Source organism: Rattus norvegicus, chromosome 9, assembly GCF_036323735.1.
Source record: "Rattus norvegicus strain BN/NHsdMcwi chromosome 9, GRCr8, whole genome shotgun sequence".
NCBI lineage: Eukaryota > Metazoa > Chordata > Mammalia > Rodentia > Muridae > Rattus > Rattus norvegicus.
The window spans coordinates 44,471,796-44,488,493 of record NC_086027.1 but is presented as its reverse complement, the minus strand read 5'-3'; the positions used below and the strand labels follow the sequence as shown (position 1 = coordinate 44,488,493).

The 16,698-nt window shown below is 48.3% G+C and overlaps 1 protein-coding gene across 6 annotated transcripts in view; it reads right to left on the bottom strand.

Annotated features, from left to right (window-relative positions):
- Positions 1-16,698, bottom strand: part of Arhgef4 (Rho guanine nucleotide exchange factor 4) — a 143,244-nt gene that overhangs the window by 12,466 nt on the left and 114,080 nt on the right. For all 6 annotated transcript variants that reach the window (XM_039084525.2, XM_063266890.1, XM_017596787.3 and 3 more), the window contains one exon: positions 7,464-7,600. In XM_039084525.2, the coding sequence (XP_038940453.1) occupies positions 7,464-7,600 (137 nt within the window). The remainder of the gene's footprint in view (positions 1-7,463; positions 7,601-16,698) is intronic.

The following is a 16,698-nucleotide window of genomic DNA, read 5'->3' as shown; positions in this document are numbered from 1 at the left end:
CCCCAGGGTTATATAAGGAATAACAATTACTGAGAAGAGAACTCTAACTAGTTGGGCTGCCAAAAGTCCTGCAGAGAGCTTGAGGGATGCATCCAGGGAGTCATCACACATGTTGTGCCTTTTAGTCATGCACTGTCTTTTGAGCCAACTATGCTCCTATGTGTAACCCCAGTAAACTCACTGATCACTATGCTAGACTAGGGCTTCATTGTTTTGTTCTCAGTACTTCATTTGAGGCGAGTATATGTTTGGTTGCCTCAGATCCAGGGTAAGGTCATATAGCCACACTCTGCTCACTGGTATGCCAGACCCAGAGAGGCCCAGCTGTGGGCATAAGCTTCACCTCATGATAGGAACAGATTCATCAGGAGCACAAAATAGGACAAAAGCACCTTGCCTTTGGGCCAGGTTGAAAATACCACCCTGCCCAGGGACTCCTAGCTCTTTGAACCCCAAGAGCTCAGTGTATGACTGGGACAACAGCAACAGCTCTTCTCTGTGGGTTGCATAAACCCAAACAATGAAAAAACAAAAGAAGCTTGACTGTAAAGGCTCAGGCCCTCCAAAGGAGTGGTCTCTAGAGTGGTGTGTCAAGGTGGCAAGACTGACAGGAAAGCCAAAGGGAGACTCGGATGTCTGAGGTGGGTGAGGCTGAGCCCCAAGTTCTATAGTTTACTAGAAATGAGAGGAGCTGCTTTACAAGTATGGCCATCATCTGGAACCAGAGGACAGCTGACTCCATAGTGGGCTAGCCTTGGGTCCTGCAGTACCCTCACATGTCCCACAAAGTGCCAGGGGGAGAGGTGCGGAGCACCTTGGGAGACCCAGTATTCTGGGACAACTCCATATCCCACTGCTGTGCAGATCTTATCACTGACAGTCTTCTTGTTTACACTTTAAGTTCCGAGGACCCTGCCTATGGCTTTCCTCAAATGTCTGTCTTCTGCCTTCTTGGCTTGGGCGTTGGGCAACAGGACCTAGAAGCTGTGTGTGACTCATCATCCACTCTAGAGTTTAAGGATCCCAGCAGTTGTGTGTGCTTGTAACAAAGGGAAACTTGGCACCCCAATATTCTCATCTGTGTGGGGAACAGCAGGAGCCCAGGAGGAATCTTCAGTCATGGCCTGCCTGGCCCAGAGGATATGGTGGCCATGGCCAGGTGAAAAGGTGTTTGCACCTTAGGTCTCCCACCTATCTCTCCCTAGATCCTTGCACATACCAACAGAACTGAAGCCTAGGAGATAAGGCCAGGCTGGGTGATAAGGGAGGGATATCTAAGGACCTACAGACAAACACCTTTTACTTTTTCCAGGCAAGGAAAAAATTCCCATTCTGAGGATGGACTCTGGCCAGGTAGCAGGCATTACAGCCAATGGCTGGGCAGGGTAGGAAGCATAAGCATGCCCAGGTCTAAGCCATGGGCATCTGGAAAAGGCTCTAAGCAGGACAATGCTGTAGGAGAGAGATGCTTGCAGGAACCGAGGACAATTATCTGCTTCATTTGCTGATTCATCCTGCAGCAGTTGGGCAGTCCCAAGGCACTGGGAACAAGTATGTGCAAGGAATACAGAAAGAACAAGACCCTATGCCATACCTCCTCATGCTCCTCAGGGTGCCCAGAAAGACAGGCATCACACACCCAGCCCACTCTTGCACAGTCAGCTCTCTGCAGGAAGGACTGTGCCTTCCACACATCTACATGCTACGGTGGGCACAATGCCTGACATACAGCAAGTGCACAGACCATGTGTGATACATATATTCAACATACACGGACCTTTACTATACTAGCAATGCACACATGTGTGAGTACACTCAGCAGCCACTCCTCTGGGACCCACAGTACAAATTGCTCCTCTGGTCCATATTATTTATCACTCTCATGGCTGGAGGGTTCAGATTCCCCTTCTGCTAAAATCTGGAGAAGCCCGGGGGCTATAGACATGGCTCAGTAGTTATATATGCTTCCTGACCAAGGACCAAGTTAGGCTGCTAACATCTACCTTCAATGCCTTATAACCACCTCTAGCTGCCATTCCAGGAGCTCTGATGTTGTCATCGGGCCTTTGCGGGCACCTGCCCTCGTGTCTATGCACCCTCACACGGACATGAACGCATCGTTAAAAGTCCTCTTTAAAGTCTTAAAAGCAGAGGCTGGAGAGATGGCTCAGTGGTTGAGAGCACTGACTGCTCTTCCAGAGGTCCTGAGTTCAATTCCCAGCAACCACATGGTGGTTCGCAACCCTCTGTAATGGGATCTGATGCCCTCTTCTGGGGTGTGTCTGAAGACAGTGTACAGTGGACTCACATACATAGAATGAATACATCTTAACAAAAAGAAGTCGTCAAGTCCTTTTCCTCCCTTTGTGGTGGTTTGAATGTGAATCTAGAACGTTTACAACCTAGAACAAGACACAAGTGAATGAGTGACGGTCGGGTAGTCTAAGCGTCACTGAGAATGACACCTCCTGCTCCAATAATCTCCAGGAATAAAGTTCATGTGAATTCCTAGCAGAGCTTCCTACTGAGCCAGTACAGGCAGACAGTGCCCAGTGGGTGGGAAGAGGCCCTGGAGGAAGGCGAAATAGTTAGCCTATTGTCAGCAATCACCTATGTGTTTAATGAACTTCTGACAAGAGTCTACTTGAGTGATGCCTTCTGCAAGGCCAGAAAGCACTCTATCTTTCCTGACTCTCAGAGCCCAGAGAAGTCACCCAGACCCACTATCAGATGGGCTGACTAGCTTCAACTCTGTCCCAGGAATCTAGGAGACACGCTTCATGCCTGGCCTGCCCTTCCTCCTGTCCCATTTAGAGAGCCACTTTTTACCTCTGTATGTTAAGATCTAGAGGTACCGTTGACTCCACTGAGGCCAGCCCTGTGGAGGGTGGACATGAGTGAGGAGGCTTCCTCTTCCCTGCACAGCCTACTGCATCATGAGAAAGAGGATCCTCCCATGATGGCTGTCCCCAGAAAGACCCTGAGCCAACAAAGACGTAAACCATCTTAAGGACCACAATCGGTGCTCACAGAACTCCTCAGGATACTGCGTGTACTATCCTCAAAGGTGTTTTGCCTGTGGACGCCATCTAGGCTGGCTCGTAGGGCCCTCTGCACGTGCATGACGCCTACACTTCCTGCTTCTCGCCTGGCAGCCCTGGCTCTGGGGTTTCCTAAGCCACAGGATCTGTGCACGAAGTCCTTGCCTAGAACTGCAGGAATCAACACCCTCAAGATGTGCCCTGGGAAGGAAATGGGTAGCTACAGGACACAAGAATTCTAGCCATGCAGCATGTCGGCACAATCAAGGAGCCTCCCCACGGAGGCCCCTGAGACATGGCCTTGTCTGGGTCTTTCACTATGACCTTAATTATTGAGGTTTACTCAGAACTGGCTACAGCAGGTTATGGCCATGTTTCCGGTCTATCCCCATGCAGTTTCCTGGTCATCCAGCAGTGAAGGAAATCAGTGTTCAGTTGTTCACGCCATGCTCTCCGTCCCGACTCTAGCCCAAGGTGAGGAAGACTGTCTAGTTCTCTGAAGGGAAGCGTGACCATCATATCTCTGGATTCTGCTCACAAAGATGCGAATGTCCCATCAGAAGAGTTCACGAGGGTCCGTTAGAAAGATTGGGGGCTGGGAAGAGGCTTTTAGGCTTTTATGGCATTGCATGTGCTTAGCATTCCCAAGGCCATGCATTTTATCCCCCTAGATTCCTTCCCCACACATAAACACAGACTTACTTCTTTAATTAGAAATTTTAAGTCATTTGCATGCCCTTTCTCTGCATCTCACAGATTTTTGCATTAGGTGTTATTGCAGTAAAATTATAATAAAACTTTCCTTTACTCTGCACTAGGTCCAGCACCTTGGTGCCCCATGACATCTGTGGGATATTTTCATCTCAGTCAGCAAAGCGTCTCACCCGCATTGCTCCATCCCATATCACACTGCCAATGGCTACTCTCTGAGCCTGGCAGCAATCTCTCTGCCCATCTACTTCCCAAGGCAGGTTCCCACCATGCCAGACACACACATCCCAATTCCATGGAAGGCCCAGTGTGTCCAGTCACCACACACTCTCTTGAACTCAATGAAATCGCCACATGAAAGAACACACAACACAATAACCACTGATCTGATTGATATGATATAATTGCCCACCTAGACATACAAAGCCCTGTCCACATCCATCCCTTAAGAACACTCATAACAACCTGTAAATGTGCAGAGAGGAATCTTAACATCCGCCTTCATATTCTCTCGGCTGCTCTTCTCTCCCTGCTCCAGTCTTACTAAAACTTCTCCCGCCCATCCTACCTTCTCGTCCAATGACAGGCCTTGTTCTATCTTGTACCTACCTTCACCTGCATAATGACATCATCCTACAAGGCATAATACGTGTGTGTGTGTGTGTGTGTGTGTGTGTGTGTGTGTGTGTGTGTGTACAGGTTAGAGGACAATGTCCCATATGTTTAAGAGCTATCTACCTTTTTTTTTTTTTTTTTGAAATAAAGGCTCTCACTGGCCTGGAGCTTGCCTAGTAGGCTAGGCTGAGTAGCCAGTGAGTCTCAGGTAGGTTCCTGTCTCTACGGCCCCAGCACTGAGCTCTGACTGCTCTGCCCAGGCCTTTCACAAGGGTTCCATGTATCAAACGCAGGGCCTCGTGTTTGTAGGAGAAACACGTGACCAACTGGATCATCTCTTGGGCTCTGCATCGAGCGTTGGTGAATGGCTTTTTCAAATCATTATTAGAGAACCCGGGTACGGCTGCATGGTACAGGGGTGCCTCACGTGGGCAAGACCAGGGAGGGCTTCAACCTTCAGTATCACAAAGCAGAAACAAAAAAAAATAATAATATAGGATTAAAATCTGAAGTGGTTTAAATGTGAAATCCACCCCCACCCCCAATAGCTTGTATCCTTGGCCGCAGACAATTATTTAGGGAGGTTTTAGGAGCCTCAGGGTGAGAGACATGGTTTTCAGAGGTAGGTCATTGGGGTGGACTTTCAAGAGATTAGCCAGGCCCTGTGTCCAACCCAGGCCTCTGTTTTCCCTGGTTGGTGTCATGAGGGAAGCTGCTACTCTGTCAGGATGAGCTCTCTCCAGCCGCCATACTGCACACCCCACCGTGGACTTTATCTTCTGACCCCACAGCACGAATAAGCCCTTCCTCTGTTCAAGGCCACGACAATGAAAGAGTATTACAAAAAATAAATTACTCTCTAGATCTGGGCCTCTGAGAAGAGTCCCACCTGCCAGGAGCCGCACGCACTACTTAGTTTTAGGTATAAAGAAGGCACCATACTCAACACTGCTATCAGAGAGGTCTAAGCCAGGAGAGGAAGATGGAGAGGGTTAGGGGATGTGAGAAAGGAGGTGGACCGCTTTCCCAGAAATCTGCTTGAAAAGTCCCATCAGCAGGGAAGCAACATGCCCATCACAATTAACCACCAACTGCAGCCTGGCTCCCTTCTCAGCTGCAATTTTCCAGGAATCTCACCAGACGCTGCATTTACAGAGAAAGGACGTGTTCGTTCCTAATGCCATGTGCAACCCTAGCGGCTCCCGATTTCACTTTATCGGGGTTATAATTCCATCAGCAGATCTCCAGAGACACTAAACCCACTTATCAAAAAAGGGAGAAAGGGGAGAGGCAAAAAGGTTTCCTAAGAGATAATTCAAGGGCTGGAGACATGGCTCAGAGGTTAAGAGCACTGACTGCTCTTCCAGAGGTCCTGAGTTCAATTCCCGGCAACCACATGGTGGCTCACAGCCATCTGTAATGGGATCTGATGCCCTCTTCTGGGCACCTTTTCTTCATTGGAGTCAGTTGGGCCTGAGTCAAGGTCCCTAAAATGATTAGAGGAACCCCTCAAGCTGCTGAGGATGACAGTGGAACTGTGCCTTTGTCCCCTTCCCATTGACAGGGTTGCTTGTCATCCCCTCACAGATACCACAGCCAATAGAGCATCATCTCCTGTTGAAAACTCTTCAGTCCCATAGCAAGACCTTTGTTCCGCTGCAGCAGGAACCAGGACACAGACTCTCACACTGACCCAGGACAAGCTTACTATTACGCTCCACCATCTCCCCAGTGAGAAACAGGAGTACATGTGACAGAGTTAAAGCTTCACAGATTCTGTCCTAAGAAACGCTAGTTAGTTGCTGGCTACAGGGGGAGGGAGAGCAGGATAGGAGGAATAATAGCCTCTAGATCATTGTAGCACAGTGGGATGGCCCTGGTGCATTCAATTAAGAATTGCTCAAAAGGCCCAGGGAGACAGTGCAGTGGGTAATAGGACTTGCTTTGCAAACATGAGGACCTGAGTTCGAAACTCCAGCACCCATGTAAAAAGCCAGACATGGTGCCCCGTGGTGGTGGCACATGACTTTAATCTCAGCCTTCAGGAGACAGAGACAGGAGAATCTGAGTTTGAGAAGCCAGCCTGGCCTACAGAGTGAGTTCCAGAACAGCCAGGGCCACACAGAGAAACCCTATCTTGAAAAACCAATAAGGAAGGAAGGAAAGAAGGAAGGAAGGGAGGGAGGGAGGGAGGGAGGGAGGAAGGGAGGGAAGGATAGACGGAAGAAATGCAAGCCAGCCAGCCAGCCGTGGTCGTCTGTACATATAATCCCAGCACTGGCAGAGACAGATCCCTGGGGATAGCTGTCCAATCAGCCTAGCCTTCTTGAATACTTCCAGGCCACTGAGAAACCTTGTCTCAAAAAACCAACGGACACACAGTGACTGAGGAACAACGTCTGAGGCTACAATCTGGCCTCCACACGCATGAGCACATATGGTCCTCTGTACAATATGGGTGAGGTTCTGAATGTTTCCAACATAAAAAAGTCATAAATTTCTGAGGTAATGGGTATGCCCATTACCACGATCTGATCATTACATACTGTATAAATTTAGTGAAATGTCATATAGTAAATAAAGTATATACACCATGTGTCAATTAAAAATTATAAGAGGTTGTAACGGGAATCGGTTCTGCCCAGATGGAGTCTCTCACTAATTTTGTCTGCTTAGCCAGGAAATAGCAAAACCTATAAGTGGCCCACGGTTGCCAGGGCAACAGCAACTACTCTGAGAGAATGTCCACAGAAGAGAAAACAGCTCATCCATTTTCCCTTGCTTCGTGCAGTCTACCCAGAATTTGTCACCTGAAATGAAGTAACAGGCGAGCCCTGGTCTCCTCAGCCAAGCATCTCTCTTCATTAGGACTACAGCCTGGCACTGCCCCTGCTCCTGGACCCACCCAGGGAAGTTCTGCCTTAAACACATGGTGCTATATAAATGCCTCGCTATGGGGTAACAGCCACAGGATGAAGGGTCCTGTGAGCAGCCCAGCTACGCCATGTGCTTTGAACACGACTGCACCTCTGGTTTGTGTGAGCCTGCCGTGCGCGCGTGGCCCTCCCTCCACTGGCTGAGCCTCCTCCACACTACCTCATTGATGGCCAGTTGCTCTCCACCTCCTCTAGGGTGGCTGTAGTGGTGGCCTGAGCTGTGAAGGTCTTCATAGAGGTCCTCCTCACTGCCTGTTTCCTCTGCACACACAGCGTCCAGAGTTCCATCGGGCATCCCTGGAAGGAGACAGAGCAGCAGGCACAGAAGGTCAGCTTGGAAGGGTGAGGAGGAGCTGGGCATGAGGCAAAGGAACTGGACGATTGTAGAAGAAGCATGACTTTCGGGAGAGGAGGAGGAGGTCAGGGGCTATTTAGTCAAGCCATCCTTGTCTGGTGGATGGGACACTCCAGTCACTGACCTCACTATTGCAAGTCACCCAGCCCTGGGCCAAAACAACCTGACAAACAAGGAGACCCCAGGGCTGGCTGGGGCATATCATCTGAGAAGTCTCTAGCCGAGTTCAGCTAAAAGCCATTTCCCGATGTGTATAAAGGGTTGGAGAAGACCTAAGAAGAAAGGTTAATCTTCGGGCGAGCCTTTGAAATAGCTTATCCGGTTAAGGTGCTTGCTACCCGTCCTGATAACTCAAGTTCAATCCCTGGGACCCATATGGTAAAAGAAGAAAATAAATCCTCTGACCTCTACAGGTATGCCATGGGTAATGAACCTGTGTGTGTGTGTGTGTGTGTGTGTGTGTGGGTGTGTGTGTGCATGCGTGTGTGTGTGTGTGTGTGTGTATGTGTGTGTGTACACAGTATGTGATTTTTGAGATTATAATTTAATTACATTGCTCTCCTCCTTTGTCTCTCTCCAACATCTCCCATATATCCTCCCTGCTTTCCCTCAAATTCATGACTCTTTTTTACTAATTGTTATTGCATACACAGATTACATATATTTATATCTATCTATCTATCTACCTATCTATCTATCAATTAATCACTAAGTAAAACCTGTGGAGTTCAGATGAAGTTGCTTGTATGTATGTCTGCAGAGCTGACTAGAACTGGACAACCAGTCTGTATTCTCTTCCCTGGGGAAGATCACCTCTCCCACTCCCTGCTTTCCTCGGTTGGTTGCCTGCCGTTTGTTTTAAGGTTGAGGCTCACAGCTCTCTCTGTGCAGTTTGTGTGTCTATCGGTGCCGTCCTTGTCGTCCAGTTCATGCTTAGGCAGCCATGTTGGTGAGACTTTATGGGTGTAGCTTCTGATGTTACTAGGAAACACACTCTCACAGCAAATTCCCCGATCCTCTGCCCCTTAGAGTCTTTCTGTCCCCTCGTCTGCAATGTTCCCTCCGCCTTGGGTGCAGGAGCGTTTTGTAGGTGTACCAATTGGGACTCTGTATTGTCATTGCTTGTGACTCTACCTGTTGATTTCTACTCTGCGCATTTGCTGGACTTGGTTCCCAGCATCCATGCTTAGTAGCTCACGGTGACCTGGACAAAGACCAGTTTGCGGAGGCTCTACCGCCCTCTTCTGGCCTCCGTGGACACTGCACTGAAGTTCACATACAATTAAAGTCCCCACAATTTAAAAGAAATAAAGAAAGGATCTAAAACATCACTGATCATCAGAGAGATGTGTGTCGAAGCGCAACGATCTCTCCCACATTGCGTCCTTAGAGGGTTGTTCTAAAAGCAACAGTGACAATAAGAGAGTGAAAACCGGTTGAGTATGATGTGGAACTGGAATGGTTCAGTGCTTTAGAAAATAATACACAGGTGCCAAGGAGATAATATCGGAAACTAGGGTGCCTCCTGTTCACGTGGACCCAAGTTCGAACCTTAGGAAAATAAAGGAAACCAGGTATGGAAGCACAGGCTTGGAGAATTAACAGCTGTGGGAAAACCCACGACAAGTGTGGGAGGAGTCTAAAGGGGCGTGGCGGAAGAGTTTTCAGTATTTGTTTTCTTCCACTGTCCTTGCCTGTGGCAGAGGAGTTAATTATCCTGTTGCTGCCGCTGATGACTCCTTTGCTGATTCAGAACCAGCTTTGCCTGTGCCTCTCCAAGAACCCTCCAGGTTTCTGTGCCAGACTGAAACTGTTGGAAGCACTTCCCCTCCTGGGCCGAGAAACTACCGGGTCCTTCATTTCTCCAATGTGAGACAGCTGTGTCGCTAAACTGGCCATACTGCACACGCTGATTGAATGGATTCTTTATGGTCATCCTCTCCATTCTGTTTCTCTAGAAAACGCCGACTTACACACCTCCTAGGTATATGCCCTCAAGACATGGAATCAGGCTTTGATGGACACTTGTATACCAAGGCCTATGACAGCATTATTCCCGATAACCCTAAAGGGGAAACGACTCCGCTACACACTGCAGAGGGCTAGGCACATACACAGTGCAGTTCTGTGCAGCCTGAAGAAGAAACGAACTTTCAAACACTGCGGTGAGTGAGATCAGTAACGCACAAAGGAATCCATACTGGATGATTTCACTTCACGGGGTATCTAGATGGGCAAACTCTTCACAGCTCAAAACAAGGAGGAGGCTACCAGGGAGTCAGGGATGGGAAAATAGGGAAGTGCTGCTTAGTGGCCACCAAGAGAGGTGTCTGCCTGCCTGCCTGCCTGCCTGCCTGCCTGCCTGCCTGCCTGCGTGCGTGCGTGCGTGCGTGCGTGCTGGAGTCCTCAGAGCCCAGGAGCATCAGATCCTCCAGAGCTGGAGCTACAGGTGGCTGTGAACTGCTCAATGGAACTCAGCTCCCCTGCGTGAGTTACAAGCGCTCTTAACTCTGGCGGTGTCTCTGGGGCTCCGGCTTCACATCTGAAGAGATGAGAATGTTTTGGAGATATAGAATAGCGGGTTCTGAAACCCTGAAAATCATCACACTGAACTGAAATGAACACAGTCAAATGCCACCCTTGCCTCAACTACACTACCCACGACCTCTGTCCCTGTTGCAACTGCCTGCTTGGTGCCACAATGCCATGTGTGAAGAACCTGCACAGCCTTGTAACATGGGGCCATAATGTCCCAACTACTTCATAAAGTGACTCCAAGGACTGGAGCAACCACCTGGTTGGTGAGATTCCTACTGCACACGCCTGAGATCCCAAGTTTGATTCCCAGCACCCTCATAAAAAGCTAGGCAAGAAAAAAAATCAAAGCAGCAAGGGGAGGAGGGAGCCAAAGGAGGGAAGGAAAGAAGGAAGGAGGGAGGGAAGGAAGGAAGCTAGACTTTTGATACCTGGGAATCTTGGGTTAGACAGATTCGGCATGCCAAGCATTAGAAAAAGTTTTGCTCTCTGCTGCAGACTTTGTTGTGACTATGATTCCCCTGCCCCCCCCCCCCCCCCCACCGAATGGCAAGTGCCAGCCTGCAGCATAGTATACCAGAGCCCATGCTTGTGACCCACAGTGAAGTCTGTAGCCTCCCAAATTACAGGCTTTAGCAAACAATATGGTTCTCTGTGACAGCAAGCCAGGCCCTGAGACGACATGATGAACATTTCCATTAGTTCAGCCCCATGGCCTGCAGTGTCTCAAAGCACCTTAATTATTTGAATGATAGAGTTTTATGCATGTGTGTGAGAGCGTGTGCATGTGCGTGTGTGTGTGTGTGTGGTGTGCCTGAGGAGAACTTTGGCTGTCATCTTCAGGAATGCTGTCCACTTCCTTTCAAGACAGTCTCACACGGGCCTGAAGCTAAGTATGCTAGGCTAGCTGGCCAGTGAGCCCCTGGGATCGTGACCATCTCTACCTCCTCAGTACCACACGCAGCCTTGTTAATGTGGGTGCTGGAGATCTTCATGCTTGCTCTCTCGCCTGCTTCTGTTTGATTTTTCCTAAAGTCCATAGATACTTTGGTCCTGTTACCCCTTCACAGGGTACCCACAGTCATACATGTGTGCACATTCTGTCTCTCAGCCTGCTTCTCTCTCTCCTTTCGTGTCGTGTCTCTTCTTTTTCCTGAGGTTCCAATGTAAAACTTGCCTGTCCGAGTCTGGATTACTTCCTGTCATAACGCTCTACAGTTCTTATTTTTATGTAAATGCCATGATTTCATTGTCCTTAACAGCTGGGTCTCCCTAAATGGGCCAGGCTGGCCTTGAACTCCCAACTGCTCCCTTATCCTTCTTAGTCCCAGCACTACAGGGCCTGGGAGTTTGGCCACCTCTGGACCCTGTTGGGCAGAGTCATACCATCAGGAAACTTCCTAACAGCTCCCTACTGTCCTCTTTCTTTTCCTTCCTTTATACCTTTGCTTTTGCTTCCTTCCCTCCCTCCCTCCTTCTTTCCTTCCCTCCTTCGCCTCCCTCCCCCATTGCTGCTTTAAAAGTGTCTTCCCTCCCCTTTCCCTCTCCCCCACTCTTACATAGAGAGAAACACGCCATCTTTGTCGAGTTCCAGGAGTTACCCTTGACTCCCTTTATCCTCTCAGAGTTCACATCCGCACCAATGAGCAAGTCTGTCAGCCCTCCCTTTAGTTTATTACCCAGAACCTACCTTGTTTTCTCCTCCTCCTGCCACCCTCTAAAGTAGGCCATGCCCCTGTCTAATGCGAAACTGAAAAGCCTTCTAGTGGATGTCCTCATTGCACTTCTGTTCCCCTCCGCACACAGGCAGAATGTCTGTAATACGCAACTGGACTGTGCGGTCTGAAGGGTCCGTTCATTTAAGAGGTCAAGCGTCTCCCAGGACAGCCTGTGTTGGTAGGACGAGAGGCCAATGCACCCTCTTCGCCCACTGCATCTGTTTCCCCCACTCTGACTCCAGAACTTCTGACCATGCTGAGTTAATTAGTGTTGACAGAAGCTACAGCAATGGTGACTGTGCATACTATGCTTGCAATGGGGCTGGGAAGATCACAGTTGTTAAGAGTGCTTGGGGGTTGGGGATTTAGCTCAGTGGTAGAGCGCTTGCTTAGGAAGCACAAGGCCCTGGGTTCGGTCCCCAGCTCCGAAAAAAAAAAAAAAAAAAAGAAAGAAAAAGAAGAGTGCTTGGGTAGCATACATGAAGCCTTGGGTTTGGTGTCTAGCATAGCATAACCTGGGCATAGTGGCACATGCCTGCGACTCCAGCACTCAGGAAGCAGAGGCAAGGAAGGTCAGAAGTTCAAAGTCATCCTTGGTCCTACAGTGAGTTTGGGCCAGCTTACTCTGTTCCTGTTTCAGGAACAACAACAACAACAAAAACAACAACAACAGCAACACCCAGTATCTAATGTTCTCCCAAGGACGATATTGAGGAATGTGCTTGTGGTTGGGATTCAGGGAATGCAAGCTCTGAGATATTGCCAGAAACATCCATGGTTTCCATAAACTGCATCCTTCTCTGCTGCCTCCCCACCCCCCAACCCCTTTCCTTATTGGGTTTGACGTTGTCTCTTCAGTGGCCACATCGTCCAAGACAAATAAAGCGATTTGCTCATGGCCATTTTTGCCTCCTTGTCAAAACCGTTCTCATCAGTTTCCTGGACATGGCGTTAACAGTGATGAGATTCACACACTTCTCCTGCCCAAACTGGGCTTGGCCAGCGTGGCGGGCCAGCAAGCTTCAGAGTGTGGAAGTACCAAGACTATCTTCTTTACACTTAGGGGAAAAAAAATTGAAGGAACATTTTCATTGATTCCTCTGCCATGAGATTTTTGTTTGACTTCATTTTAGATAAAGAAATTCTGGAGTTGGAATTCCTTCACTGGACCGCAGGGGAAGGGGCAGGAGATTGCTACACACCTGGGTCCTAGCTTCAGGTCCATGTGTATCCAACATGCACAAACATCTATTATTCTACAAGTCTCTCCATATCTTGTGTGACTGCGTGCATATGCAGAGTATGTACAACTTCATGTGTGTGCACACACATCCATGTGGAAGCCAGAGGACAGACATTGCTGGGTATCTTCCCAATCATTCTCCATCTCATCTTTGAGGCAGAGTCTCCCACCAACCCTGGAGTAAAGAGAAATGGCCAACAAGTCCCAGGGATGCCCTAGTTTCTTTCTTTCTTTTTTTTTTTTTTTGGTTCTTTTTTTCGGAGCTGGGGACCGAACGAACCCAGGGCCTTGCGCTTCCTAGGTAAGTGCTCTACCACTGAGCTAAATCCCCAGCCCCACCCTAGTTTCTTATGTCCCATTGGCTTTTGGTTCTGGGAACTGGATTAAGGTCCTCTACCATTTCAAAAATAAATAAGTATCTTAAAGAAACATAACAGAATCCAGATGTTTTAATGTCTGTCATTCAGAGAGTAAGACATAGTCCCAATGTACTGGCCACAGAAAGAACAGGAAAAGAAGATGGTTAGGAAGAAGACCAATTATCAGAGACCAGCACTTGAGGAGAGCAGAAGTCAGAAACAGAATTGCTGAGCATGGTGGTGCACACCTGTAATACCAACATCGGGGAAGCTGTGGGCTGCCTTAGGCTACATGGTGAAATAGTGTTTTGTCCCAACTAAGCAAAAACAAAGGGCTGGGGAGATGGCTCATCTGTAAAATGCTTGCTGTTCAATAACGAAGATCCAAGTTTGGATTCCTAGCACCCATGCACAAAGGCAGAAATGTCAGGACATGCCCGTAATCCCAGTACTGTGGAGGGAGAAACAAGCGGGACCTAAGAGCCTTCTGGCCAGCAGGACTAGTCACAGCAGTCAGCTCTGGGTATGACTGGTAGATCCTGCCTCAGAGAATGATAGGGGAGTGATAAGTATGATTCCTGACTCCAACCCTGGGCTTCCACATACATGTGTGCACAGGCCCATATATACCCATGTATATTCCTGAATATGTCAACATGCATACACACACATGTACATGGCACACACATGAACATGGAAAAAGAAAAATGAGATGGAGAGAAGCAGAGGAAGACATCCATTGTCGATCTCTGGCGTTCATACACATGTGTACATGTGTGTTCATACGTGTACACACATGCACTCGTAGATACACATGAACACATGCATACATGTACATCATACACAAACTACCACACACACACACACACATACACACATATCTGCATCCCCTCACACATACACACAAAACAAAACCCAGCAGTGCTCAAAAAAAAAAAAAAAAAAAAAAAAAAAAGCAACCTTCCGGAACACAAAGGAAGAAGAAATGGCAAGGAAACGAAAATCCCAGAGCAGGGAAATCCAGTTTCTGTAATAAAAAGGCTCACAGTATGAACTCAACAGCAGAGAAGTAAGATGAGAAGGAATCAGAGGTGGCCTGGCCCTGAGGGTGTGTGCTAACTCTGTAGGATAACGGTCCCTTGCTCCCATGGCTCTCTGATGAGGATCTACCTTTGGTCATTGGAAATTGGGGGTTGGGGGGGTGTGGTGTTAAAGGCCAATTTCAGTAAAAATTGCTTGTGAGGGCCTCCTGGACAAACCTGCCAAACACCACTGCCCAGCCCCCATTCTGTTCTCCCTCACTAAGTCCATTAATTGCATGGCTGCCTGCTTCTAAGAGACTGATGTGAAAGTCATTGGCTGTTGGATATACAACTGTGCTCTGTACTGCATGTGCAGCCTGGGCTGTCACAGAAGGCCTGCCCATCAATGTTTCTACCTTAGCATTGGTGTAGCGCCTGCTGTTACACGGCAGCTATGTCCAGGCAGACTGCTCAGAGGTCAGAGGAGGTGATCCTAGTGATCTTAACGCTGGTGTCTCTGGAGAGACAGTGCCAGTATGACCTCAGAGGCTGATGGGTCAGTGTTCTTTCTACCCAGCCAATGATTCTGACAGTCACTGCTAGACGGTTTTATCCTCCTGCCCTGCAGCAATTCAGTCAGATGCCAAGTCCCATCAATGAGTGTGCATTGAGCATCCTGGCCAGGACTCTGCTTAGCGCTGCAGAAATGATGAGAGGTGGCTGGGGAGAGGGTTCAGTCAGCAAAGAGGCTGCTGTGTAAGCACGAGGAGCCGATTCTGGGTTCTCGGCATCAACCCAAAAGCTAGGCACCCATCCGTAACCCCAGGTGCTGGAGAAGTAGAGACAGGAGGATCCCCAGCTCTTGCTAGTTGACTAATCTTGCAAAATGGTGGACTCCAGGTTCAGTGAGAAGCATCGCTTCAAAAATAAGTATAAAATAAGTCACAAGCAAGGGCTCCCAGACTCAAGAGCAAAGAGAAGCCAGTATTCAAGCAGAGATCGCAATGGGCCAGGAATTTCCCTGTGTGTCACTTGCTATAAAACTGAGGACCAGAATACACACATGAGACAGTATGACCTTGACCTTTGGGTACACGGTGCTGAGTCTGACCGTCCATCACTCCTTGCCCTCCTTGTCATCTGCAGCTGATGCTCGAGGTGGAACCGAATGCTCATTGTCAAGGCTTCACTCATCAGCACCGTTCACTAGAACCCCTGCGTCACTGTGATGCTGCAGGATGGCTGAAAGGAAGGATATTGGCTTGCTGCAACTTGGGACCCCGGTCCCTAGACTAATGTCTTACACAGAAGCAGGGTGTAAAACTATCTATTTAGCAAACGTAGTAATTAATTAGAAGCCCTGTTTATCCATTTAGAGTTCCACAGAGCAGGGGAGGGTGGTATACACATATTACTCCGGGGGCCCAGCCTGGATGACACAGGAAGATTATATAAACAAAATCAACAAACAGAATTCCCCAGTGCATCGCGGCAAAGGCCAACACCATGGAGAGCTCCCACAGCCTAAGTGACAAAGTCCAGGAGTAAGGAGGTGCAAACAAGATGACTTTACTGGTGTAACCTGAGCTTTACACGCAGTGCAGTGCCCCAAAGTCTTTTTTTTTTAACGTACTTTAACCATTCACTTTTTTTTAGACAATGAAGCCTTTTGTGTGTTTGGTATGTAGCTCGCCCACAACTGCATTCCAGCCATCCAGAAGAGAACCTGACTGATAACAGACACTGAACTGAGTCAACAGAGACTAAGCAGAGAATTGCAGGAGGAACAACACTCCTATGGAGCCATGGTAGAGACTGGAACAGTAAGCATTCCACTGTCCTGTTTTAGGAGAATAAAATGAACGGAACCCTCCAGTCAGATTCTAACTTTTGAAAGCTAGTATAAAGCTCCTTGTGGCAGATTAATTCAATACTGCTTCCCAGTCTATAAGAAGGGTATATTACTAAGGCAATCTTTTGAAAAGCAGGCTTACATTGCAGTGTTTTCAAATTAGAGCATTTGCCTTTGTATCAGTCCTTCCTTTGTGTGATCTATAGATCCTAGGGTCTAAGGTATTTCCCTTGAGAGTCAACTGGAATTTCAGCAAATTCAATTCTAAACACAAAAAAGCCTACTCAAAGCGAATTGATGTCCTAAAAGGT